The following is a 19,652-nucleotide window of genomic DNA, read 5'->3' as shown; positions in this document are numbered from 1 at the left end:
CCCGCCCCGCCGCCCCCCCCCGGGCCCCGCTCTCCCTCACCCGACACGGAGGTTACAAAAACAATACGTGAAACCGCGGAATTAGTTGTAAAAACGGACAGGGAAGGGGGTCGCATGCACTAAGGACTAACACCGAGGGGGCGCCGGGAGGGCCGCAGGGAAACCGAAACCGTTAAGCAGCTTATCGGAGCCTCGATGGGGAGAAACGCCCGCCCGACCCTCCGCCGCCACCGGACACACGGCCTTAAAACAGCATTTACAGACACCTTCCTGCTGCCGCCGCCGCCGCCCGGAACCGTTAGGAGCAAGCCGTCTTTAATTAAAGATACCTGCCTCGCCGAGCTAACGAGCAGCGGCCAGGCTCTCGCCCAGCTCTGTGGGCGGTGAGGGCTTTACTCACACAACTCTCACAAAATACCGATCCTCGGGGTCTCGACTGTGGCTGGCACAGCAAGGCGGCCTTCCTCCCCTAGTGTAAAATAAACCTAGTTACAAATAAGCTAGTTACAATATGCAAATTCCTCCCACACGTGTTAGGACACAGCTGGTGCCTCAGTCCCAGGAGAAGCAGTGTGCACCAACACAGGCGACTTCTTTCCTCGCCTTGCCCCTGGATTTCACTCCATCCCGAGTCACCTCTGCTACTCGGCCACCTTCTGCCTGACTGGCCTTTTAAAAAACATACACTAACGCTTTTTTTTTTTTTTTTTTCACAAGTCAGAAAACTCCACAGAGGAAGCTCTGACTCCAGAGTGCACAGTAAATAGGCAGGCTAGCTGTGGCTGTACTCCTCTACAGAAGAAATCAGTCCAGATTTTCCACTGTTGTGTTTACACCCGCTATCTGATCTGCTAAGGTACTAAAACCAGACTTGAGCCCATCTTAGAAATGTGCTCCAGCCAATTTGATCATCCTCACAAAGATGAACAGCTTTCGAAATACGCAGATCAGGGCCAAATTTTGTCTGTCTTGACTCAGCTGGAATCGTGAAGCAACTCTCAAATGCTGGAGACATAAAAATGAGGTGGCTAAGCGCTAAAAGGAAAAAAACCCACACTTCTGAATTTCTTTTAACAGATATAAACAGAAGGAAAAATTAATTAAGTGAGAACCAGCGCTACTGGTGTGCTCACAAAGGGTCAGGTAGATCTTTTGGAAAGGGCTGAAGCATTACAAACATCACAGCAGCTCAGGTCTCCGACCACAGCGCTGCCCCTGACTGCCGTGTTCGCTGGGTCAGGACAAACACAGCGTGTCAGCCATTGGCCTGAATTGAAAACGATCCGTCCAGATTTATTTATTCCTACTAAAACAAAATCCTGTTAAACAGTACGTAACTCTGTGTCTCTACAAACTCACAGCTATCTGCCAAACAATAAAAATTCCAAACTACAAAAGATGAGTTGTATTCAGTAAATATAAATGGGAAATTTAGGCTTTGTGTAGAATGTTTATCAGACTATTTACAGTGCAACACAGATCGTTTGAGTTCAGATCTCGCCAGCTTCTCTCTCTTCTGATCTCTTGGAACGAGATTTGCCATTTGTGCTCTCGTGCCGTCTCTCAGAAGAGCTCTTCTCTTTTCTCTCTCTGTCTCGTGACTTTTCTCTTGAAGATCGATCTCTAGAAGATCTGAAGTACAAAGTAAACCATCGCTATAAGCTTCACAACTAAAAGAATTTTCAAATATGCACAAAACGACAACATCTTTCCCTAACAGGGCTGTGGCGTAACACAAGTTTCTTACAGAAATGTGCCTAGGTACTGCGACGTTGGGAGTGGCGTCCTCAAGACAGCAACTCTGGGCCCTCTCCGAGCTTTATGTATGAGAACACCAGTTTTGCAGCACCAAGTGCACAGCGCAGCCTTTGTTACTCTCTCCTTGGAGCGATCCTTTCAACCTGTTACCACAGAGGCTCTCTGAGGTCTTCCCTGGGCCCCTTATTAGTTTACCGGGCCATACTGAAGTGCCTGCAATTTCTTTCTCGTCTATCACTCAGCTCTGTTGTGTCTTCTAGACTAATTTTTCATTATGCTCTAAGTTAGTGACTTTCTGCTCAACTGCTTTAAATACCAACTGTATTCTTTGGACTCAAATGCTCGCTCAGCCCTGGGCTTTTTCCTTTGCATCCTGACAAGCGCTGTCCTTGGCAGCATCCTGGGTTCAAAGTCAGGATGATACAGATTTATATTCTCAGCCCACAACACAGGCGAATCTTTTCACAGCCTGCCCAAATGACAGCTACAGATTTTCAGCACTGCTTCACTCTATCAGCCCACACAGAATTAAGCAAAAGGCTTCATGTTAGGTCCAATCTGAAAAGGCTGTTTTCCTGTATGATTCATGCCAGCTTATCGACTGGCAGCCTTCAAAAGGTGCTGATCCTGAATGAGCTCTAGCGGCCCACACCCCTTTAGAACTAGGCAGAGGCTTTCACAGACCCTGCAGAGCCAGCACATTTTACTCTAGGACTCAGTACGCAGGTTTGTCTTTACAGTCACAATGAAAGGACCTGGCAGGTACCTTAGAGGTTCCAGCTTTCATTTGTGTCAATTGTAAGCTCTGGAAATACTGCACAATTGATGCATTAAAACCTTACAGCCTCTGTATCATGAGCCATTTAATTTTCATTAAATTGTGTCATTTAACCAGATGATAACAAGAGTCTGTCTGATGAGATTAACCCTCTCCCTGTTCCCACAACAATGCTTCCTGCCCATAGTCCTCCTACCCCAAGACCTCCAGATCTTGTGGCAGGCTCTCCATTTCTTTATACAAGTGACACCTCAGACCAGCAGAACCTCAATGCAGGTTTCATTAATTCTCAAGGTGAAAACAGAAGCTACACTCTTTCAGGGAACAGGGGTTTTCTGTTTGTTCTCTTGGTTTTGTTTTATTTTCTTAAGCTGATCCTGGTTTCTCCCCAGTTCTCAGTAATTTTGCGCAAGTATGTCAGCTAGCCAATCCCCCTACAATCTCGATTGGCTAATTTGAATGTGTTCAAGGTTTTCGAAGTAATCCCTTACCTGCTCTTTAGTAATAGTTATTACAGGGTCTTCCTCACTTCCTAATTGTCCAAACTTCTTTTCTTTATTTTTCATGTTCAAGACAGATTTAAAAAAGGACTTTAGTATCTCAGCCATTGGAGAATCAACAGTATTTACACACCCCCCTCAATTATTAACAGACTTATTTTTTCAGACCATTATTTCCCTCCCCTTCATCAGGAATCTTTAAAACCTGTTCTTACCCCTTAGCTAAAGGGACACAAGACACACAATGGTAGATTTGTTTCTAGAATTGTACTCAAGTGGTGGTGCCTAATTGGGTAAGACAGTGCTAAAGCACTCCCCTATTAATTAGGAGCATTTAAAAAAAGCCAGATCTAACTTCTGCAAGCACCTGGCGATAGACTTGCTCCTGGGCTTAAAAGTGCTGTAAGGAAACACAATGATTCCTTTCAATTTTTCTAATACTCCTACATATGCTTGCCTTATCCTTCCTCCAATACAGTGTTTTGCTGAGTTTCAGAAGAGACTTAAAGCCTTTCTTCAGACTACAGAACTTCTCCTCCATGACAGGAGAATGGTATACTCCTCCTCTTGGCTGCCTTTTCCCCTCCCTCCACTGCAGATTCCTAAGCAATTCTCTCTCTCTTGAGCAGCCTTCTAACAGAAGACTTCCCCCAGATCCCAAATCATACACTTCCTTCCCCACGCCAGCACTGAGAGAAAGAACCTGGGAAGCAGAAGGTAACCATAGAAATGTAACATCAAAACTGCCTCTCAGTTACTTGGCTTTTACAGGCCAGGGGGGCTCAGTTAGCTTAAGCAGGCCTTTGTGCTGTTTCTTGTACAAGAAAACCAGCAATTTCTCAAGGCTCAGCAGTGCAAATCAAGAAACCAGTTCTATCTCCTAGACTCTCCTCTCAAGCTGGGATCTCGCTGTACAGTTACTACCCTACTGCTTGCATGTGAGGCCATCTACAAATGGCCACTGGGAAATCCTGCTTTGGCCCAGGAGCTGGTACGGGACACTGCAGCTGCTAACTTGAGAAATCGTTCATACTCCTGCTTGCTCTAAGGGACTGGGGAGGCTCACTGTGATGCCAAGGACTCCCCTTTCCAGAAGCACTCATGTCAGGAATACATACTTGTGTTTTGAACTCCTGTCTCTGGACCCCCGTCGGTGACCTCTGCTATGGCTGCGGGAACGGCTCCGGTGGCGTCTGTGTCGGTCTCGGGACCGGGAGCGAGACTTCCGCCGTTCACGGGAAGCTGATCTCGAGCGTCTTCGCCTCCTATCCCGAGACCGTGATCTGAAGAGGACACAGATTGCATCAGGCTCAGGAGAAGGGCCAGTACATCAGATCTGCGTACCTGAGCCCATCTCAAATATTCCTGAGTAACAAATATCCAGAGCACCAGCACCCACCCCTGCCAGCCACACCCATGCCAACACAGAAGGCACATCACCCACAGGGTGGGCATCTCCCTCCTGGGCCTCATGCTACCAACAAAATGCCAATGGGGAAATTCAATTTGCTTGGAAGCTTTTATATAAAGCTCCCACCGTTAATGTAAGCATGTGCCGATGCCTAGAGCAGAGCTTATCAACCATGCCTCACTCAAGGTGAGACCTGTATAAGTAGAAGAGAGGCCAAAGTAAGGGGCATGTGAAATTACCATAACCCATATGGCAGTCTGCCAAAAGGGAGACTCCCTTGTGAAAGTACTGCACTTTAGAAGCCGACTTGGTTCAATCTGCTCTAAAAGCAAAACAAAGGATGCCAATGTATATGGGAAGCAGTAGACAGGAAGATCTCCAGGTACATGATGACAGAATGCTGTCATACCGTTAAGGCAAGCTTTTCACAGAGATGTGGGGGGCTTTAATCTTGAATCTCTGTATTTTTACATCTGAGGTATTATATATGTAACAGATGTATTTCAGACATTAAAACTATGAAAGTATATTACACATTTATTGAAAGAGGCATCAAGTACATTCTTAGACTCATACTCTGCAGTGCACAGCACCCTCTGTCCTGACCAGGCTAGCCAGCATCTGATTTCTAGCCCAACGAGTGACAATAAGTTGCACAGCACCACTGAGGTGCCCAAGCAGTAGTTCCCATTTCTTTCAGAGAGCAAAACAAAGAGACTGGAGCACTGAGTGAACTCCATTTGTGAGATCCAGGAAAAACCTCAGGAGCTAGATAGAAACACAAATATATATTTGGGAGAACTGTAGAACTGTGCACTCACCTTCGACGATCTCTATTTCTTGATCCAGACCTAGAAAGGAGAGTTAAGCAAAAGAAAGTATGATATAGCCAGTGGGTTTTCAACAGAACCACCCATCCAACCTGGCAGGTCTTCACCAGAACACAACAATACCCCAAGTAATCTGTCAGTTAAAAAAAAAGCTTGCCATTAAAACATTTAATTAGACTCAATTTGGGGGGCAGGGAGAATTTGTCAAAAACTGAAGAACTCCATAGAAACACTAGTTTCTACATGCAGAGCTTCCCATCAGAACAGAAAGGTCTACAAACCAATTCAGTCTCTGTTAATAAAGCCCCACAACTAACCTTTCTGACTTCACATTTGCTGTGCATATTTGTTGTATACTCTAACTTCAACTAGATCAACTCTAACATTTTCAAGAAGTTGACAGTTTTCTGATTTTGGTTCCTTTGAGTTAGTTGCACATTAAAAGGATTTTAATAAAGAGAAAACAACATTTTCTCACTCATTGTATTTATTTAACAAACATTAGAAGAAAATTTGCATCAATGACTTTTTTCCCCTGTTTGGGAAAGATGAGCTAGAAAAAAAAAGGGGAAACAGACACAAGGGAAGAACTACTACTGAAAAGTAACTGATATACTGAAAATCCTTCATCTCGGACTTAAAGCCACTTGAGAATAATCATCCAAGCCTCACTATTCTTCCTCACATTTCCATGGCTTCAGAGCTCATGTGCGGCTCTCTCAGCTTAAAGCTGTAAGCATTAAGCTTTTGACAGCCTGTAAATAACAATGTCACAATTCTTTCAACGTCTGAAGCACCATTACTCAGCATCAGTTAAAGTACCACTCCATGTGAAAGATACGCTCTCCCTCTTTCTCTATGGCCACGTTTCAGAGCCAACTTACACCAAAACGTCACACGTTGTCTGAACGGTCTCTTTTTGCTTTAATTGAGGAGTGGCCAGTCTCCCTGTTTAGTGACTTAAGAGACTCACTCTCGTAACTGCTCCCGTCTCCCCACTGCATACGACTCACAGGGGATGTTCCAGTTACACAGTCACAGAGCTATTCTGGCACTGTAACAGGAGATGCGGCTGAAAGCTATGCACAGACAAAATTTTAAAAAGCAATGGAGAAACATCTATTTTAATAATATCATTTAAAACCATACCTGGATAAGACAAGATTAAGAGAATCAATGTGCACTGATATTCCTTCACAATGAAATGGGATTGTTTAATCACAGTAGAAAGAAAAAAATCCCAAAATTTAGAAAGGAATTCAGGTAGAAGGACCGTAAACAAGGTGGAGCTGAACTTGGAGTCAGGCAAATGAAACATGCTCCAAGGCAATACAGTAGACAATCAGATGAAGGAAAAGCTGATAAACCAGGAGAGCAAGGCAATACACACCTCCTTTTTCATGTAACAGAACTGAAAGAGCAGCAGAACCTCCTGTAGATGCCTGGCAGGCAGCTGAATTTTTTTGGTGGTTGTAATTACTCCAAGTTCTTAATGTTCTTTTCCTCCTGATAACTTTATTCTGGATCACCGGTGCACACATCCACACAAAGACCTTCTACATCCCCTGAGAAGCCTGGCTGCCCTTCCATGCCTATGATCTGAGCAGGAGTATGCATAATAAACTCCTGATAATCACTCCCTAGCGCTAGACTTCAGAATTCAGGAAGCATCCAACAAAACAGCACTTTCCTTACTAGCCTGAATCAGTATACAGCAGGAGACAGTAGAATACTGCTGTCCAGACAAGCAAGAGGCTGAGCATATTTATTTTCTTCCTCTTTTTTGTCCCTGCATCACAGAGGCTATACGCTGAGTTTCATAACCTGTGTTTTGTCCAACTTAATACAAAGGAAATCCATTTGGCAACTCCACCTAAACTTGTTTGCTGGTGTACTCTGGAAGCAAATACTGAGGTCTGCACTTCCAAGCATGCCACCTCTCCACAGAATTTCAGTCTTAAGAGATTACTGGGTAGCCCGCAGTCACCAGCAATACCAAACAAAGGTCTTGTGTTTATTTACCACTAGAGGTGACAACCCAGCCCACTCATTCCTATGTGTAAATCACAGTTTAGTTGACAAACTAATAAAGCCTGTGAGAGGCAGATTTTCACAAGTGAATCTACAGGTTTCCATAGTATGTCACAGTGCCGGTAAGTCACCAAAGACTTCTCAGTCAAGCAGTACTCTTTCTCTTCCTCAATAACACCATGAAGATGTCACATATGAAGATATGACAAGAAGACTTAGGAAGGAAACATGTTTTCTATGGTTCCTTAAAGTATCAAGCTCTAGTTAAGAGAGTCAGACTGAAAGGCAGAAGTCACCAATTAGTTTTTTGATGGAAAAATGCTCCTGTAAGCATGGTGTTGCACAGCTCCCAGCAGGTAAGGTGCTGAGAAATCAAGAAATCTGGGCTCTAATCTCAGTTCTGACACTGAGTGTCCACTGGGAAAACTACTTTCCTTCTTTGGGTTAAGTTCTCATTTTGGAGAGGCAAATAATTTGACCTCCTCTGTATAACACTCTTGGCTCCTTCACAACAAGTTTTTCTTCGGTATCTGAACAGAGGAGCATACAGATGCCTCCATACAGAGAGAGAGCAAAGTCTGGCCACAGTATCTAAGTAGTGCCACATGGGGAACCAGCAAGAACTCAGACTTCAGGCCAACTCAATGCAGTTCTTAAACTCTTCACATTTAAAGCATTAAATAAAACATTCAAAATCCATCTTCAAACCCCCTCATCAGATGCATCCATATATGGACTACCTCTGAACACAGGAGGTTCCTTAGTTCTCAACAACTGAGGGTTTGGGGTTTGGTTGGTTTTTTTTAACAACCCACAAAAACAAAACCACAGGAGGAAGAAAATCAGCATTTGGGGAGATGCAGACCAACTAAGAGATCCAGAGGACTCTTCCTGAAGGCAACTCTCTTGAGCAATTTTCATGCAGAAAGGACCTCCAGGAAGAAGAGGCACCATGGAGACAGACACACTGAGTCCAGGTTAGATATGGTCCTACTGTGGGTCTGAAAGAGCCTGCCATGAAGCAGCTGCATGTGAAGACACTTCTTGTTTCATTTCCATCTTTCTGACGATAGCAACAGCATGCTATGTCATAACTGCAATAGCAGTCCCTTTTGATTAACTCCTGCGCTCATCTGCCAGTTCCAGATTCTCCAGCTCCCAAATACAACTGCATTACTGACAGTCTTGCATGGATGCCAGAAAGTTGTGACGCTCTACATAAAGTGCTGCTGTTCAGGAGAAAGCTGCAGCACGAACTGGCACCATGCAATCCACAGAGAAAACCCACATAAAACACCCTAACTGGAGAATGCATAACAATTTGGGGCTTACATCTTCACAATACACCAAAATCACCAAGCTGCAGACCACAGAAAACAAAGCTGCTTTGATTCTGGTATTTATTTGCTAATGTTTCCAGCAATGTATACCCAGAAGCCAGTACCATCTTAGAGCATACTGCAGTTACTTGTCTCATATGCCTCAAACACGGATGGCTGAAACACTCTTCAGTTAACACTGAGGGTCAAGAAGAGCACAGGCAGCAAGGTTGGTTTTTTTGACACAAGAAGTATGAGAAACACATGAGGTTAACTGGGGAGATGCTGTGACAATGAGAACAGCATTCCTACTCAGCCACTTCCTCTGCCTGACCACTGCAAATAACTACCCTCTCCACACCAGGCTGTTTAACTGAGCTGTTTGCACATAAGACGCCTGTTCGGTTCAAGTACAGAAGCAATAGTTTTTCCAGTTCAGCTGGCAAGATGCAGAAGAGCTTGTCCTGAGAATACCAACGTTGCAGCCACTCCCACTGCTCAAGGATTATACATATATGAGCAGAAGGTGACACATATGGCCACAACCACCAAAAGCAGCCACTCCTTGGGATCCCTCAGATCCCCTAGGAAGTGTTTTCCAAACCTGTGCCAAAAGCACCTCAGTGTTATTGCAGAAAAGTTTTGGAGCAAGACAGGCAGCCCACCATCTGCCTCACAGATACCAGCTCCATTCTGTTGTCATCTCCTAGCCTAGAAGAGAGGAAGGCTGTCCAGGGAATTTTTGCACGACTACTGCCTTTTGAGCAGACCTAGCCCTCACTCATCTTAAACTTTCCCACTCAGATGCATTGGATGAGGGCATTTTATTCAGATTCCCAAATATAGGGACTCACATGTTTCAGATACACAATGGAGGTTAAAACAACACACATAAAATCACTCTAAGGTGGGGGTTTTGGGGTATTTGTTTTCATATTTAACTGAATGCCAAGGTGCTCACACAGCATCCAGAGCACATCCAACAGCTACTCCAGCAGCAGATGCTGCTTTCCTGCAATGCTCAGATACAAGAAATCAGACTATTTCAAAACCAACTTCATGAGCCAGTTATCAGCTTCCACTTACCGTCTGCCCATTCTCTCCTCTCGTTCCCTCTCCTCTCTCCGTCTCAAACGATCCTGGTTTCTCTTCTCTTGCTTTTCTGCCACTGTTTTCTGGAAAAAAAGTCCGCATTTCAGCCATACAGTAACAGGTCAGAGAGATCTGCAGGGAGACTATTCCAACAGTAAGACAAAGAACCGTTTCACTGCATTTTTATGTGCTAGTCAAGATCTCTACCGAGGTTCTCATTTTCCTCACAACTTCACTAACATACATCAGTGCAAGAAATGCCACTCCCTACTCCGCTTCGAGTGCTTGTGCTCTAAGAGACAAGCCCATAAGCTTTGAGGCAAGGACTGTCTCACCATGAGTGTACACAACACACAATGAAACAGTGCTCTGGCCTTGCGCTAATGATCAAATCGAGGCACTGACCTCAATATACTGCCTAAGGAATAGGGCACAGGAATCACAACTCTTACTCGAGCAGGCTAGAGGTCTCTGTTTGCAAGCAAGGCCAGTACCATAACTCCAGTACAAACCATTTCAGAAAACTTCTAATCACTTTAGCTACTGAAGGCCTTTTTCACTGACAGCACTATGTGAAACTTCAGTTCAAGCATTTCGTTAAGAGGTCCCAAAGTCAAAAAACCCAGAGTGACAAATTTCAGCCAGATTAATGAGAAAAATACAGGCAACTATACCAATGTTCTATGGAATAAATGACAGCAGTGATCCGGTTTGACTCATTCTGAGGGTACATATTTAGTTACCCAGAAATTACAGAACAGAACCCAAGATGAGGCTACATGCAAACCTCCACCAGAAGTTTCAGGGATTCTGCAATCAGAAATTTCTGGGCTTTTACAAGCACTCTGCAAAGAATTCTGTATTAATTTAATGGAAGTGTTGAATGTCTTCAAAACTAAAAGGAGAAGGTTTAAAACAGGGAGGATTACCCTCAGCTGATCCAGTTTCTCACGAATCTGAATGAAACCCAAGTGTAATTTGCCTCCAAAGTGGTCAGCGAGACGGCGGTCGTTGTCATGGAGACCCAGATATGCTGAACAGACTTCACACACACGGAGTTTCTGCTGCTGGAAACTGGATGCAGGCATTGAATTTCGGTATTCTTCCTAAAGGGAGGCAAAAAACCATGCAAATGTCAGGAAACCCTTGCATAGTCACAACCCTCCAGGGAAATCCCTGCAAAGAACTGCACTGCCACTTTCAAGAATCAAAAAAACACCCTCAATATAAAGGAGGTGCCATACAAAACGCTCTGCAAGCACAGCTAACCTGACAGCCTATCCCTGCAGTGACTAGTGACCAAATATTTCAGAGGACAAATACTTTCCCGCCCCAGTCAGCTCTCTTCACTAGATAAAAGTTTCTAAAAAGCTTTTCTTCATCTACCACAGTACACTGCCAACTGCTTGCTGGCACATGGCTGAAACTGAAAAAGGTGCTGGCAACATTGGAAAGGAGGTAGGAACCACCCAGCTGTTTGTCATGTACTCAGCCTAGCCCAGTCCGCTATTACAATTCATAGGAGAACCAACGCCATACCTCTGCCTCTTTCTTTTTTGCTCGGACTTTCTCCACTTCCATCAGGATCTTTTGAGACTCATCAACATTTCCTTCAGCTCCCAGCTGTTCAGCTTTAGCTAGGAGTTTTCCAATGTCTTCATTCAGCTCGTGTACTTTCTCTGCCTAAAGAGAATAGTGTGCTTTTAACAAGACAAAAATACTTGCTAAAGCTTGCAGGATGACCTTTCCTTTTTCTCTAAAAAATATCACTTAATAAAAGCAGTTGTTGGAAGCGGACCATAAATCTCCGAAAGTCAAAGGAGTCCCAACAAAAAGGGATTTGTGGGCCAAGTACAGGCAATGCAGTCACAGACACATAGCAAAGAGAGAAACTGGACATGGAGGGGACATCATCAGTTCTGCCACAAACAGTGGCACATTTCTGGCTTGCAGGACAGCTTCAGTAATGCTTTGTATTGTTCCCATGAAGCAAGTTCCCCAAAAGGAAACTCCATGAGCACTAAGTGAAAAGACAACAGTCATGGGATGCATATACTATTCTAAGCTATTACATTAACACTGAATAGTATGGTGGGAAACCAATATGCTTTATTGCCATGCTAAAGCAACCTATTTTAGAGTTCATGTTTTATGCTACTATGGCCCTCTGAACCAGTAAGTTTGTCACAAGAATGGCCAGAGCAGCATTTGAGGAGGATGGCTGGAATCCACAAAGCCTTTAATTAATGGTGTCAGAGACAACACAGCAGCAGTGCTCTCACACAGACTTGCAGAACAAATGTTTAATGAGAGGACAATACCTTTGCAGACACTTCGGCACTGATCTCTTCCTGTGTCTCAGCCAGGCGTTTCTTGGCCAGCTCTGTTCTCCTATCACACTCTGCGATGAAGGATTCCAGGTGATCCATTGCCTGCATGTTCAGACAAAGAATTGTGAATAAGGGTACTCTCCATGCCAGATCTAGGTTTGACAGCCAACAGCTAGCTGGTACAATCCCTGTATAATGCACAATCAACCACAAGAACAGATGCCTCAAGAAAAAGTAAAATTTGATCCCTGCCCTTAAGGCTGTCATCCATCTGGAACCTGACACAGTCCCTTTACTCAGACACAGAACAGGATGCTCACACGAAGACTGCTTTGCACTGGAACTTTCAATGCATGAGCAACAGGTGCAAAGACAAAAGCACTGGAATAACATGAAAAGGGAAGACAGAATTGTTCTTCCACTTGATTTGTTCCATTATAGAAAGCTAAATCTGGCAAGAGTGAAACCACAGAGCTTTTAATGTCAAATCTCCTTCTGGGACAGGCCACCAGGTTACAATGACCTGGTACAGAGCAGCAGGTGTGGGATGCAAGGAATGTCGGAGGAGCCTCCCAGCTAGCTGGGCTAATGGGGTTGCAAGGGCCGTAATTACTTCTACAATTTCAAGTCAGCAATCAAGCTGGCATTCAGGAAGGGGAAGGGGCTGTACATTCTTGTTAGATAACACATCAAATAACATGGCTAGCTGAAATGCCCACTGAGTTCTGCTGTTCAGTCAAATAACTTCATGAGGCAGTTTCCACAAAAGTAACTTTGTACTCACATCCAGCTCAAAAAACAGATCTCTCTCTTTACTTGCAATCTCATAATCTGCTCGCAGTGCCAAGTCATGGATCTTTGTACATTCTCCCAGGTCCATTCGCTGTTGAAAAGAAAAAAGAAAATCAACGTAAGAACCCTCCATTATGGAAACAAGCAGCAGATACTTAACTCTTGCCAACTGTATCATATCAAAACGCAGCTTCTTTAGGAAGAAGAGCTTCCTCTTAACCTGTCAGTAACAGAACTAGCCAGAAGAACATGCTTGCTAGAACCCCTCTTTTAGGTGTTCCTGGAACAACACTAAAACACCCCAAATGCATTAAGTCCAGCCCTACTCGTGCTCTAGGTCACAGCACAGCCTTAGAAATTGCTGGGAGCTAGGAAGGCGCAGCACGCTGCAGCAGCAACTCCTTCAATGGGCACTAACTCCAAATGCCTCCTTTTATACAGCTTTGTACCCTGTTTAAACATCATCTGGAAAAAGCACATCTGTGTCAGGACAAGCCCTAGTAAGATACCAAAAGATACCAAATCATAGAACACAGACAGAATGTTTCCTGTCAAGAACAAGTGGACTTAAGGGAGTAAGGGCGATGGCCGGTAGAAAAGCACAAACCCACACTCAGCAACAACAGACTCATAATTGCACAGCTAGCCCCTTCCCACATTCAGCTGCTGCCTGGAATTTTAAAACCTGCCCAGCAAAGCTAATTCCTACGCATAAGCCCATCTAGTGAGAGACTTCTTGAGACCATCTCACTTCCCAGAAAGCTCTGACTTGCATGCTGCCCTTCACTCCCATTGCAGTTGATGCTATTTAAATTTGTTATTTTTCCCCAACCTAGCAGTTAACAGCCACATGAACCAAAGTTAATTATGCTCTCAAAACATGGAAATTGCATTTCGACATTATCAATATGTAACAGAGAACATTTCTCTTATTCTTAAAATAGAAAAAGAATATGACATTTTGAAAGACAAAATAATAAAACATCTAAATGTGAGGCACAGTACGAATGGCATGGTACAGGTCATGGCCAGCCATCCTCTTCTTTCCCAGTCACCACCAGTCCCATGAACCCAGCACAACAGGTGTCAACTCACTGAACTGCAGAAAAAGCTAAATACATCTAAATCAGGATCAACACAGAATCCCTGCGGAACATCACAAACTAGAGCTGGGGGTGCCAGGGACACCTGTGTGAAACAATGCACTCAGACAGCAGCAATGGACGTGTTTAGAATGAAGCAACTAAAGCAAGCTCCACCAGGTAATGCTCTGGGTTTCACAGCAGCTACTTGTGTTATTAGCGTTTCTTTTTTAAACAAAGAAAACAATTCCGGATGACTTGCCACTATTTAGTCTTCCTCATTTTGCTCAGATTTACCAGAAACAGGAGGCCTCAGGCAGCAGGCTACAGAAACAGACGCTGTATCCAGAACAGTCCTGCTGAGCTCTCTAATGGTAGAAATTTAATGCCTACAAAAAAAAGCGTCCGGTACTTTCAAAGCTTGATCATGTTCATCTTCAGGCAAGCCTCTTCAAAGAATGCTAGCGAGCTACTGTTATTTTACCACAAAAAGAACTTTCCATGATGCAACTTAAATCTTTATTCTTACGGCTATTCTACTGAGATCCCTTTCCAATATAGGGAGAAAATAACAATATTAGATGCGACTGTCACACATCATAAGTATTCTTATCTGAACTCTTCTTCCAAGCTGAGCCACTAGCTTCAATTCCGAGAAGGGGCTCCAGCCCACAACTTCAGAAGAGCCAACAGTGTGCTCCATATTCCTCTCCCTGTTTGTTAAAAGGCAATGAATCCCTCAACCTCTTCCTCTGGAGGAGAACATTCAGGTCTCACCAGCATACAAACCTCAAGTCTTCCTCCATGTCCTTGGAGATGATCTAGGTGCAAGGAGATTTTCACAGGTATTGCTCACTTGAGGTAAGACCACTAGCCCTTCTGTCTCAAAGAATCCTCTTGTCTCAGGGAGGCCTGTCATCAAATACTCACCCTTTACAGCAGTGATCGTGACTTCCTCCAGTCAACGCTCATGGCTGGTTTATATGAGACAGGTAACCAGCAGAGCCTGAGTAAAGATTTAACACCCTCCCCCCCAAACACACACAAATATTTAATACATTTAGATGCCAGTGCTAATTAGTCCTGCTCACATTTGCTGAGCAATCCACATTTTGAGGTATCTCCTATGATCTCCACTAAACTGCTAACTCACCAGAAAGTCTATTTCCATGAGGAAGGCTCTTTAATAGTAATCAGAGCTACAGAGTTTCACCCAAGTAAAAAAGGAAAGCAGAGACCCCCACAAAACAATTCTGCAAACTACAGATTTCAGCTCACTCATAACTCCCAGTGGGGGACACAATAAATTCCCTGAATGTAATTTCCAAGCTATGCTCTACCTGGGCAGCTTTCAGCCTCATCTTTCAACTTATTAGTGGTGCTAAAATTCAGGAGGATTACCAGCTGATGCCATCTCTGAATGTGCTGCAGTACTTCCACTGACAGAAATATGCTTACCATTAGCTGCAGAGCTGACTGGGTGCAGGCCACTAACAATCTAGATAAGTCCCCTGATAACAGCACATAGGCATACTAAACTAACTTGTGTTCTCCTGGAATTTTCCTCCTCCCCCATGGAGACCAAAAAGAGAACCATTGTAGCTTATTTAGTGACAAGTTTAGACAAGTTTCTGGGGCCAAAGGCTCTTATGACCAAGAACATTGGTGCACCTAAACAAAGCAAACATCAGCATGCCTTCTGCAGCTCTGAGGAGTATTCCAGAGCTTTACTTACAGTCTGGACTCCTTCTCTTACCCTGCACCTGAAGGTCAGTGAATGGGACTCCATCACATTTCACTTAGCACAGCGACCCAAAGGATCCAGCTTCCTGCTCGTCTCCAATCAGCCTCCCACTAAGGAATATCTGCACGCATGAAGGATGCAGCAACAACAGTGCCTTCGGGGGGAGTACGCAACATAACCAGCACCAGAAGGCTTGGAGCATCTGTTGGAAATTTCAAAAAAAGATCCAACGTCCTGATTTCTGCAATAATACACATCCAGAGATGGACGCTAACCCATCCAGCTGAGGCTGATTCACCCACAAAGCTCTTTCCTTAATGGACCACTGTAAAATGTCAGTGAACCTGAGATCACGAGGAAAGCGTGCACGTTCCAGTTAAGTTTCATTCTGCACTGGTAGCGCTGACAGCTGAGATGCTGTTCCTCTTCCAGACATCACATGTTCTTTCAGCACAGATCTGTGGCACCAATACTTTTTCTTGCCCCCAAGAACCCGCTGACAGCAGTGTAGAGAGCTCCACAGCCTCTTAAAGGCCACCACAAGACTACCTCAGTGATCCACAAGATCATCTTCAGAAGCAGTCTTCCTTCCTGCTCCTGTGTGAGATTTCTGAGCAGAAATTCCACAGCAAGAGGGAAGAGACAGACTCAGTGCAGACAAGTAACAGCAGAAGCAAGAGAAACAGATTTCTGAACGTGCTTCTCTGCCCCAGGAGACTCACAATGCACCTGAACACCTTAGACTTCCTCTGTGCTTGGGCACTAGCTCCAACAGCCATGCACATCACTTAATTCAACCCCTTCAACTCACCATTTACCTTCTTCCTGGAAATGTGCCAGAAGAGGTAGAAGGCAGCCTGAATCTTCAAAACACCATTTGTGCCACAAAAAACTGTTGTAGAATCTCGTATCAAAAAACATACACTAAGCATAGTGACCTGCACAAAGGATGGAGGTGGGCAGAAGGTGATTTAAGCAGCTATAAATTCTGAAACAGAAGTGAGGTGATAGGGAGGCTGATGGAGCGATTGCTAGAAAATACATCTGAGATTCAAATTAATAAAAAATAAATACAGAGATATATAGAGATTGGTACTCAACTCTTCCAACCTCATTCTGCAATAGCAGCCATTGAGAAGCTAAAGTTTAAGCGCTCAAGCCAAGGCAGCTTTTGCTAAAGCTCTTTATACTACTGCTGCCACAGAGTCTTTATCACAGCGACACAGACAGAGGAAGGAGTGCCAGCCCTCCGCTTTGTTGGTATCCCACTGTGTCAAACTCAGCTCTTGAAATAGCAGCAGGAAGGGCTATAAATAACGACAGTTATCTTTAAACAATCTGTTTAAGTGGATGGACAATGTGAATCGCCACAGTATATAGTGTCAAACAGTGAGGGTAAAGATGGATTTCAAACATCTATATTCATCTCCATCCTGCAATTCTCTAATACAGCAACAACTGCACAAGACATGCACTGTTTTCTTTCGAAAGTCGGACCGCATCTTTCATCTGGGTGCCTAAATTGAATACTTACTTTGCAAGATCTCACTGTTAAAAGCCCACATCACCTTTTGCTCTCAGAGAGCATGTGAGCCAAACCTTTGAAAATTGGCCAGCTCTGTCCCCAGAGGGTGGCAGCGAAGGAGCTGACTCAACTGTTTCAAACCAGTCAAGCAGAGTGACACTGCTTAGACCAACCAACTCTAAAACACAAAGTTGGCCTGAGCTGTAACCCGCCATTAGCACGCCAACCAGTAATGATGAAAAAGCTGCCGTTCCATCAGGAGAATATCACATGGGTTGAGAGAGGAGACTGAAAAGCTCTAAGGATTACTGCAGCTGGCAAGAAAAAACTTGCTAACCTGAAGATGCAACAGTGAACTAGAGCGCCCAGGACAGCAGGCTAGCTACGATCTTGCGACCTCCATGGGACAAGTTTCAGGCCCTAACCATCTCAAACAGATAACAGAGAAATAATCTTGCAACTTCACGTAGGATTGTGAGAGAAAAACCATTGCAAGCAAATCCTAAGCGCTCCTGATTTCAGCGGTTCCATAAACAGGTCACAGAAGCTGAAATTAAAATTGTGATCACTCCTTGGGCACAGCAAGTCTGACCTCTCCTAGGAGTTACCTACGATGCATAGATGAGCCCTGAAGAGCTGTACCAATGTCTGCCTCACCAGAATTCCTTATTACAGAGGATATACTTACTGTTCCAGCCAGGATATCATGCGGACAGCAATCCAGAAGGTGGCTCTTGCAAACACGATCGTCTGTAAACTTCACCCTTTGTCTGGTTTCATCTCCTGAAATTCATTTGTGGTTTTAAATAAGGAGACATTAGAATACTGATAAGAGAACAAAGATGATGGTATGATCATTTCGCCTCAATATGCAGATTAAAATACTTGGTGTTCCTGCTCCCCAAAATTACTCGAAAAAAGCTTAGAGGGTAACAGGATATTCTGGAACACTTATAATTGGCAACAAACATTATTTTAGCATTTATTCATCCAGTACACCATGTTAAACACAGTGTTGGCGAGCCAAGTAACGTCCAAGGCCTGTCATCCATATAAAGAGACAGCACAGCCAGAAGAGAAAAAAGGAGACAGACAATCTGGCTCGCAGCCAAAACCTTTTCTTTCTTTCCCCCACCCCCCACCCCCCTTTTTTACTGTGAGGAAGGGGCAGGAGGTACTGAAACCCACGCTATCAGAGGGCTATGAATCACAAAACAGGGCTGTGCTGGACAGTTTTTATAGGCGATTGCTATTTGCTCATCTGATAATTAAGACATCGGTCCATTTGGTTTGAAAACCAAATATGCAGTGTGCTTTCCAAGGCCGTCCAAAGACGAATCTTGTAGGTCTTGGCCTGGAACACGAAGCGTGCTTCCCACCCACGTCCCACCCTCAGAAGACATTTTACACTCAGGAGCCACTTAAACAAGACAATATCAGAAAAGCAAAAAAATAAAAAATAAAAAAAGAAACAAAGTTAGTCAATACACACTGCGAGCTCCAACATATACTATACCCATCTGCATTCTTCAAGACCTCAGCTGCAGAATTTTATGCCCACTGTTGAAAAGTTTTAAAGGAAAAGTTTTCTTGCCCACACCTGCAGTAAGGAAGTCAGGGGAATGATACATAAAAGTAAAGGCAAAGTGGTAATGGTATGTGACAATTTTAAAGCTCATCTGTGTATATGACACAGGTATGTGTAACACTAAAGTATGAATATAGTTTAGGATTCGCAAGCATCCAGGAATAATGTTGTGTCTACTGAAAATGTTTTTTTTTTTTTTTTCTTTCTAAGCTACACTTTTAAAGTTACTTGTGAAAAAAAAGCAAACACTTTTTTTTTTTTTTGTTATAACAGCTTTAAAAATTGGTTGTGACTCACGGCTCGATGAACATGAGGCTTTTCTGCAACTCCCTTGCAGATTGATGTAGGCAGGCAAAGATACACTGAACCTTTATAAATAAAATAGAGGGGCCACAATTGTTCAGTTTGTATGAAATAAAAATATGGGAAGCAATTCAATAGCAACTCAATACACAAAGAAAGAAAAGCACTTATTCACTTACGAAACAAAGTGCAAAGTACCTGAACAGCCCTGCTAACGTGCCAAAAGGAATTTAAGTACTCAGCAAGTCGCAGAAGGGAGGTACAAACCGCAGCGAGAACATATTTTGCACAGGCTGTCACATTTCTTTTCTTGGACAACAAACTACAACGGCCGGCTCCTGCAGGCACACCTACCTACATGCCTCTGTACGCACGGCGTGGCCTGGGCACGGAGCTTTCCCTAAAACCTCTCTGCGGCAGCCGGGGCCCGGAGCGGCAGGCTCCTCCCGCGGCTGGGCCACGCCGGGCGCTTTCTAGGGCCAGGGCCGAGGCGGGCTCCTCCGCCGGGCAGGCCTACCCCTACCGGGCTCCCTGCGCCGAGCTCGCTAGGCCGCACCGAAGCGCGGCGA

The 19,652-nt window shown here is 44.2% G+C and overlaps 1 protein-coding gene across 8 annotated transcripts in view; it reads right to left on the bottom strand.

Annotated features, from left to right (window-relative positions):
* Positions 1-19,652, bottom strand: part of LOC104838580 (putative RNA-binding protein Luc7-like 1) — a 47,025-nt gene that overhangs the window by 21,154 nt on the left and 6,219 nt on the right. The window contains exons 1-11 of one of the 8 annotated variants that reach the window (XM_010578384.1): positions 19,438-19,545; positions 19,078-19,148; positions 17,881-17,975; positions 12,834-12,932; positions 12,041-12,151; positions 11,259-11,402; positions 10,649-10,825; positions 9,714-9,802; positions 5,269-5,298; positions 4,155-4,319; positions 31-1,632 (exon numbers count right to left, since the gene is read on the bottom strand). In XM_010578384.1, the coding sequence (XP_010576686.1) occupies positions 1,491-1,632; positions 4,155-4,319; positions 5,269-5,298; positions 9,714-9,802; positions 10,649-10,825; positions 11,259-11,402; positions 12,041-12,151; positions 12,834-12,929 (954 nt within the window). In that variant the 5' untranslated portion in view covers positions 12,930-12,932; positions 17,881-17,975; positions 19,078-19,148; positions 19,438-19,545 and the 3' untranslated portion in view covers positions 31-1,490. Of the gene's footprint in view, positions 1-30; positions 1,633-3,027; positions 3,090-4,154; positions 4,320-5,268; positions 5,299-9,713; positions 9,803-10,648; positions 10,826-11,258; positions 11,403-12,040; positions 12,152-12,833; positions 12,933-14,220; positions 14,930-17,880; positions 19,058-19,077; positions 19,149-19,437; positions 19,546-19,652 lie in introns of those variants that run through there. The other 7 variants (XM_010578382.1, XM_010578385.1, XM_010578380.1 and 4 more) reach the window with 7 other exon arrangements.

The sequence above is a fragment of the Haliaeetus leucocephalus genome, unplaced genomic scaffold, assembly GCF_000737465.1.
Source record: "Haliaeetus leucocephalus isolate CR32 unplaced genomic scaffold, Haliaeetus_leucocephalus-4.0 Scaffold636, whole genome shotgun sequence".
NCBI lineage: Eukaryota > Metazoa > Chordata > Aves > Accipitriformes > Accipitridae > Haliaeetus > Haliaeetus leucocephalus.
Note: the sequence above shows the minus strand (reverse complement) of the source record. Positions and strands in the feature narration are given on the sequence as shown.